This window comes from Urtica dioica, chromosome 7 (genome assembly GCF_054948205.1).
Source record: "Urtica dioica subsp. dioica isolate 48M chromosome 7, U.dioica_male_clone48M_v1_H2, whole genome shotgun sequence".
NCBI classification, from domain to species: domain Eukaryota; kingdom Viridiplantae; phylum Streptophyta; class Magnoliopsida; order Rosales; family Urticaceae; genus Urtica; species Urtica dioica.
The window spans coordinates 28,986,074-29,004,072 of NC_142762.1; the positions used below are offsets into that span (position 1 = coordinate 28,986,074).

The following is a 17,999-nucleotide window of genomic DNA, read 5'->3' on the forward strand; positions in this document are numbered from 1 at the left end:
GAAAAGTAAACAAGGAAGAAGAAGAATTAATCGATACCCATCTCAAGGCGAAAAGATTGTCGTGCAGCGAAAATGCGGGAAATGTGGTGGTAGGGGACATAACAGAAAAACATGCACTTGGAGGGATTAAAACTTTAGACTTTGTGTGTTATTTTTATTTTTAAGTTTAAAACTTTAACGTTTATTTGAGTCACCTTTTTATCTTGTTTAATGGAGTGTCATCCGTCTCATGGACCTTTTTATACGGGACAATTAGGCTAGTAGCTCAATAGACCACTATCCTTTTAAAAATTGGCAAAGTTTCATTTTATTAAAAAAATAGCTCACCAGTTCGAAGTAACTGAATTTAACTATTTTAGTTAATTTAATTTAATTCAGCTTAGTGAGCTATTTTTCTTTTTTAATAAAAGGAAACTTTTGCTAGAATCTAAAAAAAAAACTAGAATATTGATTATTTGTAACAAACTATCCTAATCTAGAATGAACAAGTTAGTTACACACTATCCTAATCCTACATGAAGCTATGATGGAAAAGCAAGCTTGTCAGTGGCGTCAAGATGCAACTTTAGTTCTTTATAAATGTCTCGAGTTCTAAGGTACAATAAAAAACACAATAGTCAACAAACCATCTCGATAATATGTTTATAAGGTACTATTACATAGAAAACCAAAAAGATAAAAAATAAACATCCAAAAATACAAAATCACGGGATAAGGTGGTTGTAGAATAAGTCCACGCACCATTTCTTCCTGAACGTTCTCATATTCTCACTTTGAAGAGTGTCAAATGATTCGTTCAGTACTACGTGCTTGACATACTTCAATGCGAACATCCCGCAATCACCGCTACAACACAAGAATAAGTAAAAGAAATTGTCACAAATAGTTGAAACATAACTTGAAAAAAAGAACAAACTTCTAAAATAACTTGTCAATTAAAACTTGTAAAAAAAAAAAAAAAAAACTTCTAAAATAACTTGTCAATAAAAACATGATTGTTTAGAGAAAGTTGTCAAAAAAAAGTTCAAATAACTAGTAAAATAACTTGTCAATTAAAACTTGTAAAAAAAAAAACTTCTAAAATAACTTGTCAATAAAAACATGATTGTTTAGAGAAAGTTGTCAAAAAAAAGTTCAAATAACTAGTAAAATAACTTGTCAATTAAAACTTGTAAAAAAAAAAAAAAAAACTTCTAAACTAACTTGTCAATAAAAACATGATTGTTTAGAGAAAGTTGTCAAAAAAAAGTTCAAATAACTAGTAAAATAACTTGTCAATTAAAACTTGTAAAAAAAAAAAAAAAACTTCTAAAATAACTTGTCAATAAAAACATGATTGTTTAGAGAAAGTTGTCAAAAAAAAGTTCAAATAACTAGTAAAATAACTTGTCAATAAAAAGATAATTGTTTACCTGTAAGCACATTGTGGGACCTTGTCATCGACGATCCACGTCGGCACAGTGAACTTAATTTCACCATGTTCACTTTCCCGGTAAGAGTGGGGATGGTTCTTGAAGAAACCACCTATGGCCACAACCCTAGCAAATGCTCGACTCCAAGTCTGAATAATAAACATTTTAACAATGTTAAGTAACCCTTATAATTTAATTAATTGTTGCTCTAAGGTAATAATTGTGAATAACATAACATTTTACGTACCTCCATCAGCTCAGTGAAGTCCTTTTGATGTCTCGACGACTGCATGAGATCCTTTTGGCAGTCGAAGACGGTAATGGTCCAGGCCTCGATGTCGATCCGAAATGTGAACCAATGAAGGTTCTGGAAGTTCACGACGAACAGGATCTCTCGAGCACCATCCCAAGGCAAAATATCGGCGTCCCTATACCCAGTCATCGGGCTAATAGTTGCCCTCATGTCCCAGTCCACGGGTTCGGGCTCTGCTCCCAGTTCGATGGCCTTGTTGATGTTCGCTTCTTCCGTTCTGAATCGGCCGTACACGTGCTGGACTCACCGACAATCCATGATTCGGACGTCTTGCCGATAACCGTCGAGAGCTCGTTGGCGAGCCCGAACCATGTGAATCATAGCATCAATATGCTGAGACATTACAAACATATAGCGTTATTTTAAATTGATTGGAAAAAGTGAAATTATATAATAACGTACCGAATCATGTAGCCATTTGGTTTCTGTCAATATCGTGTCGAAGAAAATCGTGTCTGCGTCGCACGTCTTCAGTCGAACAGACTCCATGAATTTGCCGTCCCACTTTTTTATCCGCAACCACTTAACGAAATTATCAAACTCTTTTTGCTTCGCGTCCTTCAACGGCTTGAACTTGGGGATCGGCTTTTCCAAATACTTGGGCCTCGTCGGATCAGTGAATTCGGACCAACGCGACGTCTTCTGTCGCACTTGCCGATCTGGACGTGCCGGAGTAAGCTGTGCCTTCTGTCTTTTCCTTAGAGGAGTTGTGAGCGGGCGTAGCTTATCCGAAATGTCTTCTCTACGAGGACTCGACGAAGACGTCGACAACCTGGGAGAAGTCACCGGCCTGATCTCCGATCGCTTCGTCGACTCGCGATGCGTTGAAGATGGCTTCTTCGACTTCTTCGATGACTCGCGATGCGTAGAAGACGGCTCTGACTTCTTCGATGACTCGCGATGCGTAGAAGACGGCTCTGCCTCATGCGATGGAGACGCCGGCTTTTGACTAGCCGCCGGAGGAGGAGGAGGAGGAGGAGGAGGAGGAGGGGTCCGGCGTTTACGACCATCATCTTGGGTCGTGGGAATTTCACCCCCAGGCAAGCCCGTTGCGTCCTCGAACAAAATGTTCAGCCTCCTCCACATAGAAAGCTGAAAGTCAAAGTAATAAAATATGTCACAAAATTTAAACTTGTCAAAAAAATTTAAACTCAACTCTAAAATTTAAACTCAACTCTAAATTTTAAACTTAACTCTAAAACGTTAAATTATATTTAAACTTAACTCTAAAACGTTAAATTATATTTAAACGTAACTCTAAAACGTTAAATTAAATTTAAACTCAACTTTAAAACGTTAAATTAAATTTAAACTCTACTTTAAAACGTTAAATTATATTTAAACTTAACTCTAAAACGTTAAATTAAATTTAAACTCAACTTTAAAACGTTAAATTAAATTTAAACTCTAACCTGTCTAACACTCATGCGCTCAACTCTACGGCCGGTCGTGGCAAGAGAACGTAAGACTATCCCTTGTGACTGAATCATTCGTTTTTGGGATGCTAGCAGTTGTTCTTGAGATGCTCGCAGTTGTTCTTGGGAAGCTCGCATTTCTCCCCACATTTTCCCGTGTTATGACAAAGGCCTCGGGAATGTCGGCGCGAGAGGTCGCTGTAGGCCTCGATCCCATTGCGGGAGTGGTCGGACTAGCAAGACGAACACGTGGAGTGTCTGACACGTGTTCGTCGTCGGAGTCTCCGACGATGGCATCTTCTGCAACAGTCGCGACTCGATCTATTTCTTCTTCGATGTCTCGCGGCTCTGTCGCATCTTCGCCCTCGACGTCTATGGGATACAGACATTTGCTCGTCTGTGTCTCGAGGAGAGTGAACATTTCTTTCTCTGGTGCCCTTGGTCTCAGCATTTGAAGAACACCCACCTACAATACATTAATAAACGTTACCAATATTCCAAAATAATGTAAAATACATTAATAAACGATAAATAATAAAAAGTTACCGTTTTTTTATTCAAGACTGCCTCGATGTCTTTGCCCATTATGAGCACATTACTAGATCACGAGTGCATCCGGGGCACACGAATCCCCTGGTTCGACCCGAACCTCATCCCGATCTCTGGGATAGCCTCGTACGCCCAGTAATGAAGGGTATGGAGATTACCCGTCAATGTGTACTTGGCCTCTTTCTGTGCCACATCTGGCTTGTCCTTCAACTTCTTTTGCAGCGTTTCGTGATAACGCCGTAGGTTCACCGACAAGCTGGAATACGTCTCTGCCCAACTCAAATTTCCCCAAGGCATCTTGAAGAAGAAGGGGAGGTCTTGAACGATGTATAGAAATTTCTGCCACCTTTCTTCGATGGCTTTGTTGGCCGGCTGCCCCAGAAGATACCCGTAGACGAATACGAGCAGCCCGAGCTTGAACACAGCGTCAGGGCTTCGACATATGGTGAACGCGTTGATCAACGCGCTCAACTTGCTTCCGGCAACGCCGTTCAAGTGATCCGTGATCAATCCATCGTTCTTTCGCTCGTCTTGTTCGGCTTTGGTCGGACCGTCTTCATAAGTCATCCCCGAGACGAGTGCGTACTCGAGGCGTCCAAATCGTACCCGTTTGCCTCCGATACCAAAATGTATCTCGCCGCGTACCATCGCCTCGATCTTCTTCTGAAGGAGAGTATGTACGAGCACCGGTGAGAAACCAAGCTCGCTCTCCGTAAAAAATTAATCGAACGGAGTCCCGAGGATTCGTTCTTTTATCCCGAGCTCATCGAATCTACTCCGTACAAGCTTCAAGATCCCCGTCCCACCGTACGTGATACGCCCCGGGAATGAGACGTTGTACATGTAGTTCAAATTGTCCTAAAAAAACAACAAAATTAGGTCAGAAATTAAAAACATCGTACAGCATCGTACAGTATCGTATATCATCGTAAAACAAGAAATTAAATTTTTTAAAAACATCATCGTATAGCATCGTATAGCATCGTAAGACAAAAATTTATTTTTTTAAAAAACCATCGTATAGCATCGTATATCATCGTACAGAATCGTAAAACAAAATAATTAATTTTTTTTAAAAACCATCGTACAGAATCGTACAGCATCGTACGACACTTTTTTTTAAAAAAACATAAACCCATCGTACACCATCGTATCGCATCGTACAGACCTATGCATTTCATCGTACGACATCGTACAGCATCGTACGACATCATACGATGCATGAATATCATCGTACACTGCCCCCAATTTTTAACTCTAACTTTCTAAATCCGATCAAAAACAGCTCAAATAACCACAAATCAGATAAATCCTAAGTCCTAATACCTATTCTGACTATTTTTTATGAGATTTAACAAGAAATTAGTTGAAAAACTCACCTTTTTCGACGTTTTGAGATGTCGGGATTTCTGAGCATCACCGCCGCCGGATCTCGAAGAATTTCCATCGTACGCCATCGTTATCTATCGTACCGACTCGTACAAGATCGTCTGCCGTCGTACCGACTCGTACACAATCGTAGAGTTTTTTTTAGTGAGCGAGAGAGAGATGAGTTGTTTTCGGGGGGAATGAGACTGAGTTGAGATTCAAATAGGTTATAAGGGCATTTTTGTCCGATTATGGTACAAAAGTCCATTTTGGGATATTTTTCAATATTAGGGTCTAAATGAGATATTTAATGGGTTTTTAAGCCCACTTAATGAAATTTCTCATTACAATTATAACCTCTCATAAACCGTTAATTTAGGTCAAAGGTTAATTGTTTACCGAATTAATTTCGGCTTAATTAACTGGAATTAACTCACTTCACTCACTCCGTCCCACCAATTAGTTTACTAACTAATCCAGCAAAATGAGAGTCCAACAAGAATTAGGAGACCAAAGAAACGACCCTTTGTCAGTCTCTCTACTCCACACCGTCGTGGACCCAGCGAAGCACAGCGATCTGATCGGACGGACGTGGGCAGAGTCGAAGAAGCTATGGCGGATAGCCGGGCCGTCGATATTCAGCCGCCTGGCCATGTTCTCGGTGACCACCATCACCCAGTCCTTCGCCGGCCACCTCAGCGACACCGACCTCGCCGCCATCTCCATCGTCACCACCGTCCTCATCGGCGTCACCTTCGGATTCCTGGTACCCACCCACATAACTCTCCCCCTCTCATTCCTTTCCCTTTCTTTTCTTCTTCTTAAAAGTCAAACGATGGGCGATTCGTAGCTAGGAATGGCCAGCGCGCTCGAGACTCTGTGCGGGCAAGCCTACGGGGCGAAGCGGTACGCCCTGATGGGGGTCCACGCGCAGCGCTCGTGCGTGGTGCTCACCTTCTGCGCGGTGTTGCTGCTTCCGATGTTCGCTTTCGCGGCGCCGATAGCGAGGCTGGCCGGGCAGAGCGCCGAGGTGGCGGCGCGGACCGGCACGGCGGCGCTGTGGCTGGTCCCGTTCCACCTCAGTCTCCCATTCCAGTTCTCGCTCCAGCGATTCCTGCAGAGCCAGGTCAAGGCCGGTGCCGTGGCCGTGATCTCCGGGCTGGTTTTGCTCGTCCACGTCATCGTGAGCTGGCTCTTCGTGTACCGCCTCCGCGTCGGGATCGTCGGAGCAGCCCTCACCATTGATTTCGCCTGGTGGCTTTCGGCTCTCGGGATGTTCGCCTACGTGGCACTTGGCGGGTGCCCCGACACTTGGACCGGTTTTTCGACCGAGGCTTTCTCTGATCTCTGGGACTTCTTCAAGCTCTCTCTGGCTTCTGGGGTCATGCTCTCGTATGTCTTCTTGGATATATGAGTACGGATGTTTTAAATTTTAGTTAGCTTTATGGACAAGTATGTGTTATGTTAGGTTGGAGAACTTCTATTACAGAATGTTGATCATTGTGTCTGGGTTCTTCCAAAATCCCCATGTTGCAGTTGATGCTCTTTCAATCTGGTTAGTTTCAACTTTCAAACTCGTTTTATTTTTATCTTTCTTTTAATTATCGTCTTTCCCACCAATTCAATCATTAATTTTTCTCGTCTGTTCTTGTGTGTGTGTGTGTGTGTGTAGCATTTCAATCTACGGTTGGGAATCAATGATTCCTCTAGGATTTTTGGGCTCAACTGGGTATGTATGTCACATCAGTTATTAATATCACCTGCAAGAACATATCATGATATTTATTGTCTTAAGAATTGTGAATTCAATGGTGACACAACGAAGCGCGAAGCGTGTTCAACCACTAACGCGATCGTAGTCTCGTCGATGATGGTGTAGGGTACGTGTGGCAAACGAGCTCGGCGCAGGCAAAGCTAAAGCTGCCAAATTTGCGACCACAGTTTCGATTCTCACCTCTTTATTCGCGGGGCTACTGTTCGCCTCGATAATCATACTCTTCCACGAAAAGCTCTCCCTCATCTTCACATCCAGCCTTCCTGTCGTCAAGATGGTCAATGATTTCTCAGTCATGTTGTCGTTGACCATTCTCATGAATTCCGTCGCGCCAGTTCTCGCAGGTTTAAGATGAACTAGCATTTTCCACGAGCATATAAGAATTCATTTTATTCGCGCTCTAACAAGCATTCATTTCAGGTGTCGCCGTGGGGTCGGGTTGGCAAGCGACCGCGGCTTTTGTGAACATGGGAAGTTACTATGTTGTCGGATTGCCTCTCGGGCTCTTCTTTGGCTCATTTCTTTCTTTTGGTATCAAGGTAAGTATTGTACCCAACAATTTCTAGTCATCTTCAGTAAGTATGTTAAAGTTTGGCCGAGTCCAGTTCATTGGTGTATTTGACATGTGATAACATGTTGGCAGGGAATATGGGCAGGTATGATTAGTGGAACAATAATTCAAACTTTGGCTTTAACATTCATAACTGTGAGATACAAATGGGAAAAAGCGGTAAGAACAGTATAAATGTCTGAATGAGTACTCTTACTGTACCCAATTTATATTGTTTCTGATGTTAGAAATGCCCACAATCTTTTTCGGTGTTCGATTCATTTTGCAGGTGGAAAAGGTTCAAATGAGTTTAACCAATCAGGGGCCGATTCACATCCGGTGATGATATGCGCTATATATTACCAGTCAATACCACAAACAGTTTTTTTTCCCTCTCAATGCAGTTGATAGTTGAGTTATTCGTCATTCAATCTTCTACATCTCTTCTGTTGATGAATAACAGAGTTTCTGATTTAGAAATTTATGTGGCATTGTTCTGCGTAAAGAAGGGACTTGGATGTGGATATTTCCTTCCTTGGTTGTACCCATAATTCGACTCACAGAACTATCCACACATGAAAAGCTGAATCATTTACACACCATCCCATAGACTCTCATTTACGCTCCCACGAGTAATTCGCTACACGCTTGCCTTATTTACTCGGGTATTTGGCGACATTGATGCCTAAACAAGGAGGAAGAACCCGAGGACCGATTCCTTAACGCACCATGTTATTGCGACCCCGAGCCTTGTGCTCGAGTGTTTGTTCTTAGGTACTGAGTACTAATAAGACTCAGCAAATTCCATGACTATCTTGGTTCCGCACCTACATCCCACACACTCACATTCGGGCCATCAAAGCAACACCTACGCGCACATGTCACTGAAGTTTCCTCACATTGTGATGCTAGGCAGGGTTTCTTTTGGGCCTGTTTGGTAACATTTTTGTATTTTGTTTTTAAAAATACAAATTATGTTTTGTTTTGTTTTCTAATTCTTAAAGAATAAAAACATGTTTGGTAGTCATGTTTTTGTTTTTTATTTTTAAAAATAAAAAATAAAAACATGTTTGGTAATCATTTTTCCGATGCTCCGGGAAAGACAGCCGCCGAGATCGTTGTTCGCCAGGACGAGCACGGAGACCGGCGAGTTTCTGAGATTCGCCGGAATTCCGAGGCGGAACCGGTTGTCGTTCAGGAAGATCGCGTCCATCGGGCGGTCGAAGAGCTTCGGAGGCACCGGACCTTCGAACTCGTTGAATCAGAGGTCGAGGAACTTCAGACGAGGGAGGAACAGCACCGGCGACGGAAATCCGCCGGCGAATCGGTTGTTCGAGAGATCCAGCTCGTGGAGGAGCTTCAGTCGCCGGAAAGACTTCGGAACGACGCCGCAGAAGCGGTTCGAGTTGACATGGAAGAGAGAGAGGTCGGTGAGGAGGCCGAGCTCCGACGGGAGGTAGCCGGCGATGTCGCCGTGGTTCAGATCGATTCCGGCGACCACTCGGAGTTTAGGGTTCCACGGCGATGGAGCGCAGAAGACTCCGGTGTAGGAACAGACCGAAGGACCGGTCCACGTGGCGGTGAAGTTCTGCGGATCGGCGACCAAGGTTTATTTTTGTTTTCGTTTAAGAAAATAAAGAGACGATCGAGAGTTTTTGTTTTTAAAAATTTTGAAAACAAGTTTTTTTTATTCTCCAGTTTTTGTTTTATTCTCCCCCTTATTTTTTAAAACAAAAAACAAAAATGACTTTATCAAACACGTTTTTTTGCCTAACGGTCACTTTTTTATTTTTAAAAACAAAAAATAAAAACGTTACCAAACAGCCCCTTAGTTACTTGTTCTTTGGAAACTGGTTACAAACCGAGTTTAGGTCAAAATTACAAATTAAGACAAGGAATGTGACAAAAATAACAAAGCGAATAATAATAATAATACGAACGGTTTTTTTTAGCTATATAGCTATTTGATTTATAGTGTTTTGTACAATAGCCACTCTTTTGTAAATTTTATGTAAATAGTCATCTCAACTTATTTACGACCCTAAAAAATAAAAAACAAAAACCTAAAGTAGGTGAGAATGTTTTTGGGTATTTTTGTCTTTTTGAGTGCCGTAAATAAGTTGAGATGGCTATTTACAAAAAAATTTACAAAAAGTTGGCTATCTTACAATTCTTAGACTTTCGGTAGTTTTTTTACTTTTTTTTTTTTTTTTGTAATAAAAAAAGGGACATTTCCTAAAAAAGGGACATTTCCTTAACTAGGACTAAATTAAGGGACATTTCCATTTTCCTATTTTTTTTAAAAATTTACCAAACTAGGACTAATAAAAAAAAAAATCGTTTTTTCGATGGGATGAGCGGAAAAATAGAAAGAAAGAAAAAATAAGAGATTTTATTGGGAAAGATTGTAGGTTGGTAATTAGTATGATGATATAATAGGTAAGATTTTTGTGTATCTCTCATTTGACTTTTGTTTGACCGGTCCTAGTTTGGTAAATTTTTGAAAAAAATAGGAAAATAGAAATTTGCCTTAATTTAGTCATACTTTTGGCAATTTTCCTAAAAAATTAGCAAAATTTCGGAAATGGATCGTTCTCGTTTGAATTTGACTATGACAATAATCACAACTAAAATCCTGGATACTTCAATATTTCGTTTTCAAAAGAGAATTAGTTTGTTGTATTGTCTAAAAGACTCGTTTGAATAACAAGGTGAAGTATCATTTTCAAGCGCACGAATCGTATGGAGCTTTAACATTTTATACATTTGTTGTCTTTGCTTGACTTTTATAAAATGCTATTTTAATCGCAGGGGCGGTTGGTTTTTGTTTGATAAGAATATGTACTAGTTTTATTAAGTTAAATTCATGCGTGTTTGCTTGCAAGGCAAATTGACTTGATCAAGATTCATTAGCACATTAGCTTTAATCAAACAAGAAGGATTATGGAAGGCATATTACTCAAGATTCTTTAGCAAATTAGCTTTAATCAAGATCAAGGCAAATTATTTTTTTGGAATTAAATGTGATCATTCTCAGCCTAGAACAACTTCTTCAGTACGATGAACGAAACATTCAAAACCGAATTACATATAAAAGGATTAGTTGGAACCTAAGCGCTTCCCTGCTTCCCAGAGATTTTAGCCGACTTATATTCTTTCATTCTACTCTCTTTTCATATACCTCCTTTGGAACGTTTATGACAAAATTCGTGATCAAATATGTATGGAGTTTTTTTTCAAAAGAATGTAACCAGTCGGATGATTTAGTTTCCAGCCATAAAGTGAATATTTTCACCAAAGAAAAGTGTATCATGATTTTTTTTACTATGGAATATTAATGATATTAGTCTTAGTTCAACTCATAAAGTCTATATGTTACTTTTATAAAGGGGCAAAACGGATATGAAGGAAAATGAGAAGATCACTATAGAGTACCGCGTATCTCATTAGCAATTGCAAATAATATTCAATCCTTTTGTGTTCCATAACGAATAGTTGTAAATTGTAATAATAACAAAAGAGATATTTCATAAAATGGACCTCAAATAGGCCAAATATTAAAATTAGATCTCTTACTTTCAAAATATTTAAAACTAATTTTTTTTACCAATAAATGGACAAAAGTATCCTTTTAGCATTTTTATCATTTGTATTTCGTTGTATACCATCCTACACCATTGTAATTCAAAAAATTAAAATTGAAAATCTCAGTCTTTGAATGTCATCGTACTCAGTCGTATACCATCGTACATTGTATGAATCACATAGTACATTATCGTATTTCCTCCAAATTCAAAACCTAACTTTACCGAATTCAATCAAAATAATTTCAAATCATTTATAAGCAATGAAACACAAAACAAACAAGAAATTCATACTTTTTCGGAATTTTACGGGAGACGAGGTCAAATTTACATGAGAACGTCAAATCCACGTCAAATCCGTCAAAAAGCTTCATCAAAACTAATGATTATTTGGTCAAAGAGTTTTTTTGTCCAATTTTTTATAAACTAATGATTAAGCCCACTTTATAAAATTTCTCAAACAAAAACACTCCATGCTGTGTGGTGATAAAAACCAGCTTAATAACAATTTATCATCGATAGTTAAAACCTTAATTACCCTACTACTCATCACCTGTACATTATCAAACAGTACTAAGTACCAATTGTCCCGGCTCAACAAACGGGTTATTAAAAAAAGTAATCCAGTTTCCCTGATAATTAACATTCTTATCATAACCAAGTAACAAGGTTTTCTTCTCAATCATTTCAACGGCCTTGACCTTCATACCACCAATCGAGCCCCAAAAGTCATCGTCCCATCTCTTTCCACGAAATACCAAAACCAGTCTCTCCTTGCAGTCCTCCAATCTCTTAAAAATACCGAGAAACCGAGTCGACTCGTCGCAACTCATCCACTTACTTCCCAACTCCTTGCCTCGATCCAAGATCACTCGCTGAACAAGCTTATATTCCTCGCCGACGAGCCTCAAAACCTCGTACAACAACCCATTCCTCCGAACCTCTACAAGGGACTCCGGCAAAGACTCCACCGGGGCTTCGCTTGCTCTCTCGGCATAGTCAACGAGCACATCGAGCTCTGATAAGAGCTCCGACGAAAAAGAGACCTCGCCGTGATGCCATACAGACCGCGAGACCGCGAGGCTGAGCTCGACCACACTCGCGTACCACCGGACCCAGGCAGAGAGCCCGGAGCGGTCATGGAAGGCGGAGAGGCGGTGGAAGTTGAGGCAATCGGCGGCGGAGGATATGAGTTGGCGGCGGAGCGAGGCCGAACCAGAACCATGGGAGAGGGCTGAGTGGGCCACCACGAGGCACTTGAGAGCCACGGCGGAGCTTCCGGTGCCCCGGAGCCGGGCCGCGAGGGCGTCGGCGCACTCGCCGCCGCGCTCCAGGACGGCGGCAACTCGGTGCTCCGGCGGGGGAGACGAGACGCCGTGCGGGGTCGCGCGTATCACTGCCGAGCGCGCCGGCGAGAAGAGAGCCCCAGCTTTCGCGAGGGAGGCTTTGTCTTTGAGGATTCCGATTATTATGCTTTTTTGTTTCCTCCGTCGACTAAATCCCATGTTTTTTTTAATAATGAATTGTCGGCGTTATGGGCTTTGAGTTTCTGAACCGTATATTTATATATATATAGTGATACACGGTTTTCGCTTATATTATTTAGGAAACTTTCTTAGTTAATTATTACATTAATACCAGTTGATGTCTTTTCTATTTTCATTTTCATTTTCATTTTTTATTATATGTTGTCTTGTTCAGGTTCAATGGATGCGTCGAAATTGGGAGGATTTTGCAAATGGGAGAACAATTCAACTCGTGGGCGTGGTGGAATTTAAGCTACGCGTTTTATTAAAGGGGAATTGACAATAATAATACTGGCTATGTTTGGTTCAGCTTATTAAGCTTGATTTTAGTTTTTTCTAAAAGTTATAAATCATATTTAACTGTTTGGTAAAATTGATTTTTCTAAAAACTAAAAGGTGTTTTTGAATATTTTAACGAAAAAACCAAAATCTACAATTTCTAGCTTTTATACGTAGCTTTAGTTTTTGGTTTGTAATTTCTCTCTCTTAACTTTTTTTTTTCTCTTACACTAACTTTTAATTCTAATTATCTTTATATGCTTTTATCAAATAATTTTTTTGACGTCACCAAAATTTATAATTTATTTTTTACATTCTATAGACACCCATTTTGATATATTTTTTATATAACAAAATATATCTTATTATTATTATTGATTACATTTTATATAAATAATTATCACTTATAAATATTAATATATATTTTACCAAACACTAAATCAGCTTTTGTTAACAGCTACAACTATTTGACAATAGTTTACCAAACACTCATCTGTTTTTTAAAATAACAGTTTTTTCGTACAGCTATTTTAAAATCACTTTTTAAAAAAGCAAAGCTATGCCAAACACAGCCACTATCTCAATGTCACTTACCAAATTTAGCCCAAAACCAAAAAATTGACACATGTAGTACCTAGACCATTATGTAAAGACTATTATACCCTCATAATTCTTTTAAACGTATGCAAACTCATCTTCCTGGTTATTCTCCATCTTTTTCCAAAAAAAAAAAAAAAACCTCTCATCCTCTCTCTCTCTCACGATCCCCCATTGTTTCTCGCTCAAAAAAATCGCGCACGACCTATCCCTCTATTCTCACTCGATCTCAGACTCTCTCTCGCACGTTCTCTTCTAGTTCGCACCTCTTTGTTTCTCACTAAAAAAAATCAGCCGCGACCACCTATCGCCCATTCTCTCTCGCACGTTCTCTTTCTTTCTCGTTCAAATAACTCGGCCGATCTCTTTGTTGGAATCTTGAAGTTTTCGCAATAAATCGGTGAAGGAGAAGAAGGATTCCCATCTCCTCCAAGTCAGCCATGTTCACTTGTAAGTCCCTTTTCCCATCCCCGTACACCAACTGTTTGTCGAAACGCCCCTGAGAAATATTTCTCTGTTTCTCGGTGCAGCTTCGAGGGCCTGTCGGCGAAGAAGATGGCGAGCCTCGGAGGGCTTAGCAAGGTCGTGGGTTTGCCTAAGTATGGCTTCGCTGCCGTGGCGAGAGACTCTCTGCACAGCATTCCTGAGCACGGTGCCAACAACAAAATCGGAGTTCTTTCGAAACTCGTTGCGGTCGGCTTTTGGTAAATCCCTGATCAAGCTTATTATTTTTATCTATTCGATTGTGATGGTTTGATTGAGTAAAGCTTGTAGAGTATGTAGAGATGATTAATTCAATGAGGCCTAACATATGGGCCTCTTTGGCAGATGAAGTCCCCTCCTGGGTCTCTGAGAAGAGGAATAAGACCTCCGTTGATCGCACTCTCACGTGGCTCGATCAATGCATCGATTTAAACTCGGTAGAAATAAATCAATTCAGTTTCTTTTCATCACTAATATTGTTTGATGGGACACATAATGATCTTTGTGAAAAGTTTAGGGAGATGGAGGAGTTTTCGGGTCCGTAGTCGGAGGCTCCGATGTTGAAGAACGCGAGAGGTGTGCTCGCGAGGTTAAACATAGAAGTGTCTCTGGTATGATTTTTTTGAATAATTTCGCGATATACGTTGCTTTCATAATCTCTAACGATGTTGATTCTTGTATGTTGTTATTACGTTTATATACTTAAATGAATTTTTTGTAGGATATTGGATTGGAGGTTTTGGACTTGGAGAGAGCATGAAGGATCGTCCTGCTCGTCTTGATTCCGTAACTGTAAGATTTCTTTTAAGGTTCGGTGTCTAATTTTGTTTGATAAACACTGAGAATAATGTTCTCAGGATGTCCTAAACGACGAAAAGCCACGCCTTGTCTGTGGGCTTGGATTCCAGGTACCCGATTTATTGCAATTTTTCAGATATTATATCGACTCGGTGCATTTTGCTAAAGAATGTGATTTATCTGCGTGCCATGTTGTTTGGAATCTTTAAAACGGGTCTATCACAGCGATGTTATGTGTTTTTCTCGAAATAATTTATGATGAATTCGATAGTAATTTTCTATTATTTTGTGTGTATTTGTGTGTTATTGCATGAATTATTCTTGCATGTTTGTGTGTGTTTGATTGAATTTCGGTAGGTTTTTGTGTTTGTTTGCATGTTTGTGTGTGTTTGATTGAATCTCGGTAGGGTTTTTGTGTTTGTTGCATGTTTGTGTGTGTTTGATTGAATCTCGGTAGGTTTTATCGTCACTTAGTCTACAAACCCATTTGGATCCTGGTTCGTGACATATTGGTAACGAACTGGTTGAGTTCGTGACCGATGTGTCACGAGCTCGCTGACTTCGTGACATATGCGTCACGGACTGACCCATTTCGTGACACTTTTGTCACGAAGTGGGTGACTTCGTGACACATCTGTCACGGAGTGAGCGAGTTCGTGACACATCGGTCACGAACTCAACCATTGTCTGTGACAGATGTGTCACAGAGTGAATACACTTCGTGACAAATGTGTCACGAAGTGATTCACTCCGTGACAGATGTGTCACGGAGTGAATCAATTCGTGACACATTTGTCACAGAGTGTATTCATTCGTCAGCCGGCTTACTTTGTTATTTTGCTCATGGGTAAATATTTTAATTATCAATTTTACATTCTTAATGACACATTTTAATTAAAGCATGCGTTTTTTGTTCCTTAAGAAATTATTGTGGCATGTTTATGATCAAGACTGCCGAGTTTTTGGCGCACGACCTTCCATTGTCTGATTTGAAACCAGATGACATGCTCATGTATCGACAGAAGATGACCACCGAATTATACCGACACAGAGCGCTAAAACTACATACGCGTGGAAATGTCAATGTTGAGGCTACATAAAATTATGTGTTTATGATTGAACGTATGTGTTTATAACTGTATATATGTGTGTTTAGAAGTTTATGTATTGTCTTGACGTCAATTTCTTAGTTTAGAATTTTATGTATTGTTTCGAAATTAATTTATGTGTCACAAAGTGACCTCATTTCGTGACAGTTGTGTTTTATAAACCATTCTTAACAATAAACTCAATATCATGGACTGAGATCACTTCGTAACACATGAGGTGAAATATCACAATTCCAATATCACATTACACAGGCGAGTCCAACAAAAGTCAAACCAAATAAAATGTAATTTCATTTTTTAAACCATTCAATACATCTTCGACTCATTTGAACAATAACACAATACCTATGAATAAAACAACAACAACAAGCATTTTAATCTTCAATAATTCAGATATAATCAGTTGTTCAAATTCATTGGCTTCAGTTGGTTCTTCGTGTTTAAAGTCTTCATCGACAAAAGATGGTATATGGTTTTCCAATGAATTTATCTTCCTTAGCAACCCTGGAATGATGAATCGATCTTGGGCACATAGGTGGGTCAATCCATTCTAAAAGCCCGCATCCATTGAATTTCTTTATCTGTCACAACCATAAACCAAAGAATATTTATTTACAAACACGATTCTCCTTATTTATAAGATTTCTATACGATTTCTAGGATAGCGAGAAACATATTCAAACCTTATACTCGGGGCATCCATAGAATCGTCTTCCAGGGTTATCAGCAGTCCAGGAAGTTTGTTCAACTCCATTTAGACCACACGAACATGAATGAGGAGGTCGTCGACGCTCGGTACCACCTCCTATATATCCTGAAACGTGCGGCTTCCGACGTGTTGACGAACTGCAATCACTCGACTCCATCGTGATTGTATCAACTGTTATTTAATTCTGAAAGAATAGAATAAAAAACATCAACAACATGGTAAAATTTTTATTTCCAGTTCGTGACACTAGTGTCACGAAGTGAATTCAGTTCGTGACACCCTGGAAAAATTCGGAAGTGTCACGAACTGGATTCACATCGTGACACCCTGGAAAAATCGGGATGTGTCACGAACTGGATCCACTTCGTGACACTAGTGTCACGAACTGATTCATTTCGTGACACCCTGGAAAAATCGGGAATTCAACAAAAAACACCATTTTGACAAACAAATCACACTCAAACACAATGGAACCTATTTCAGCATGAATCAAAACAATTAAACATGTTCTTGTATGTTAAAGATAGGAAGAACTTACCAAAATTTGTTTGAAGAATTTTGGATCTTTGATTTGAACGAAGATGAGCTTGGATCTTTAATATTGAACAACCACTATGGGTTTCAGAGGAAGAAGAAGAGATTATGGCGACAAAGTGTGCAGATTCCGGCGAGGAAGAAGAAGAAAAACGTTGAGTTTCAAATGGGCGTGAGGAAGAAGAAGGAAAAAAAAAATGGGTCTCAGTTTTTTTAGCGTGAGAAGTTGGGGAATAGAGTTGGGGGTAGGAAACTTACCGTCGACGAGCAAGATTTCGGCGACCCAAGTGATGAAGAACTCAAGCAAGCTTCGTCAACTTCTCCAGCTCAGACCCAAACGAGGGAGAAGAAAAGAAAAAATAATCGGCCAAACTTGGTTTTCAGAAGAAAAAAACGTAAATGAGGAGATGGTAGGGTTGAGGGTAATTGGGGAAAAATTAATTTCTCTCACCTACCATAAGTACTACTTTTGTCAAATTTTTCATTTTGGGCTATATTTGGTAAGAGACATTGCAATGTTATTATTTGTGTCAATTCCCCTTTAAAAATGACATCCTGGAGTACCTATCATTATTTGATGATGAAATAAACCTGTTTTACAAGGGATATATACGGCATAATTAGAATTTATTTTTTTCCTTCTAAATGTAAAAGGCGCCATGTCATATGAATATGCTTTTAAATAATAGATGGTCAACGTAAACAATATATGTTTCAACTTTAAAGAAGTTTAACAAGTAATAACGATAATTTGCTCGTAGGTAGGAGTAATATACAATCGTTAATCCGGTCCATTTACTTCTATATGCGATAAAAATCAGGAAATGGTAGCTGTCCTTATTGATTGAGAATACATTTACACGAATAATTTTATTGAGAATACATTTACACGAATATATGCGATTTTTTAGTTTTATAATCTTTATTGATTGAGAATACATTTACACGAATAATTTTATTTTAATATATAGATTTTCTTACGATAAGCACTAAAATTTT

The 17,999-nt window shown here is 39.5% G+C and overlaps 2 protein-coding genes across 2 annotated transcripts; one reads left to right on the forward strand and one right to left on the reverse strand.

The window, feature by feature from the left end:
* Window positions 1-565: 565 nt before the first annotated feature.
* LOC149390688 (uncharacterized) lies at window positions 566-1,959 on the reverse strand. Its single transcript, XM_089619834.1, has 4 exons — window positions 1,660-1,959; window positions 1,413-1,561; window positions 773-846; window positions 566-591 (listed from the first exon to the last, which is right to left on the reverse strand). The coding sequence occupies exons 1-4, from the start codon at window positions 1,873-1,875 to the stop codon at window positions 566-568; spliced, it is 465 nt and encodes a 154-aa protein (XP_089475960.1). The 5' UTR covers window positions 1,876-1,959.
* A 3,544-nt stretch (window positions 1,960-5,503) lies between these two features.
* LOC149390689 (protein DETOXIFICATION 27-like) lies at window positions 5,504-7,983 on the forward strand. Its single transcript, XM_089618553.1, has 8 exons — window positions 5,504-5,823; window positions 5,908-6,449; window positions 6,526-6,612; window positions 6,730-6,786; window positions 6,937-7,175; window positions 7,252-7,370; window positions 7,475-7,561; window positions 7,671-7,983. The coding sequence occupies exons 1-8, from the start codon at window positions 5,542-5,544 to the stop codon at window positions 7,722-7,724; spliced, it is 1,467 nt and encodes a 488-aa protein (XP_089474679.1). The 5' UTR covers window positions 5,504-5,541; the 3' UTR covers window positions 7,725-7,983.
* The last annotated feature ends 10,016 nt before the right edge of the window (window positions 7,984-17,999 follow it).

Coding starts and splice junctions, on each gene's coding strand:
- LOC149390688 (XM_089619834.1), bottom strand. CDS start 1,875: ATGAGGGCAACTATTAGCCCGATGACTGGGTATAGGGACGCCGATATT. Junction 1,562..1,659: donor ACTTCACTGAGCTGATGGAG/GTACGTAAAATG, acceptor TTTATTATTCAG/ACTTGGAGTCGAGCATTTGC. Junction 847..1,412: donor GTCCCACAATGTGCTTACAG/GTAAACAATTAT, acceptor CTTGTGTTGTAG/CGGTGATTGCGGGATGTTCG.
- LOC149390689 (XM_089618553.1), top strand. CDS start 5,542: ATGAGAGTCCAACAAGAATTAGGAGACCAAAGAAACGACCCTTTGTCA. Junction 5,824..5,907: donor GCGTCACCTTCGGATTCCTG/GTACCCACCCAC, acceptor GGCGATTCGTAG/CTAGGAATGGCCAGCGCGCT. Junction 6,613..6,729: donor GTTGATGCTCTTTCAATCTG/GTTAGTTTCAAC, acceptor GTGTGTGTGTAG/CATTTCAATCTACGGTTGGG.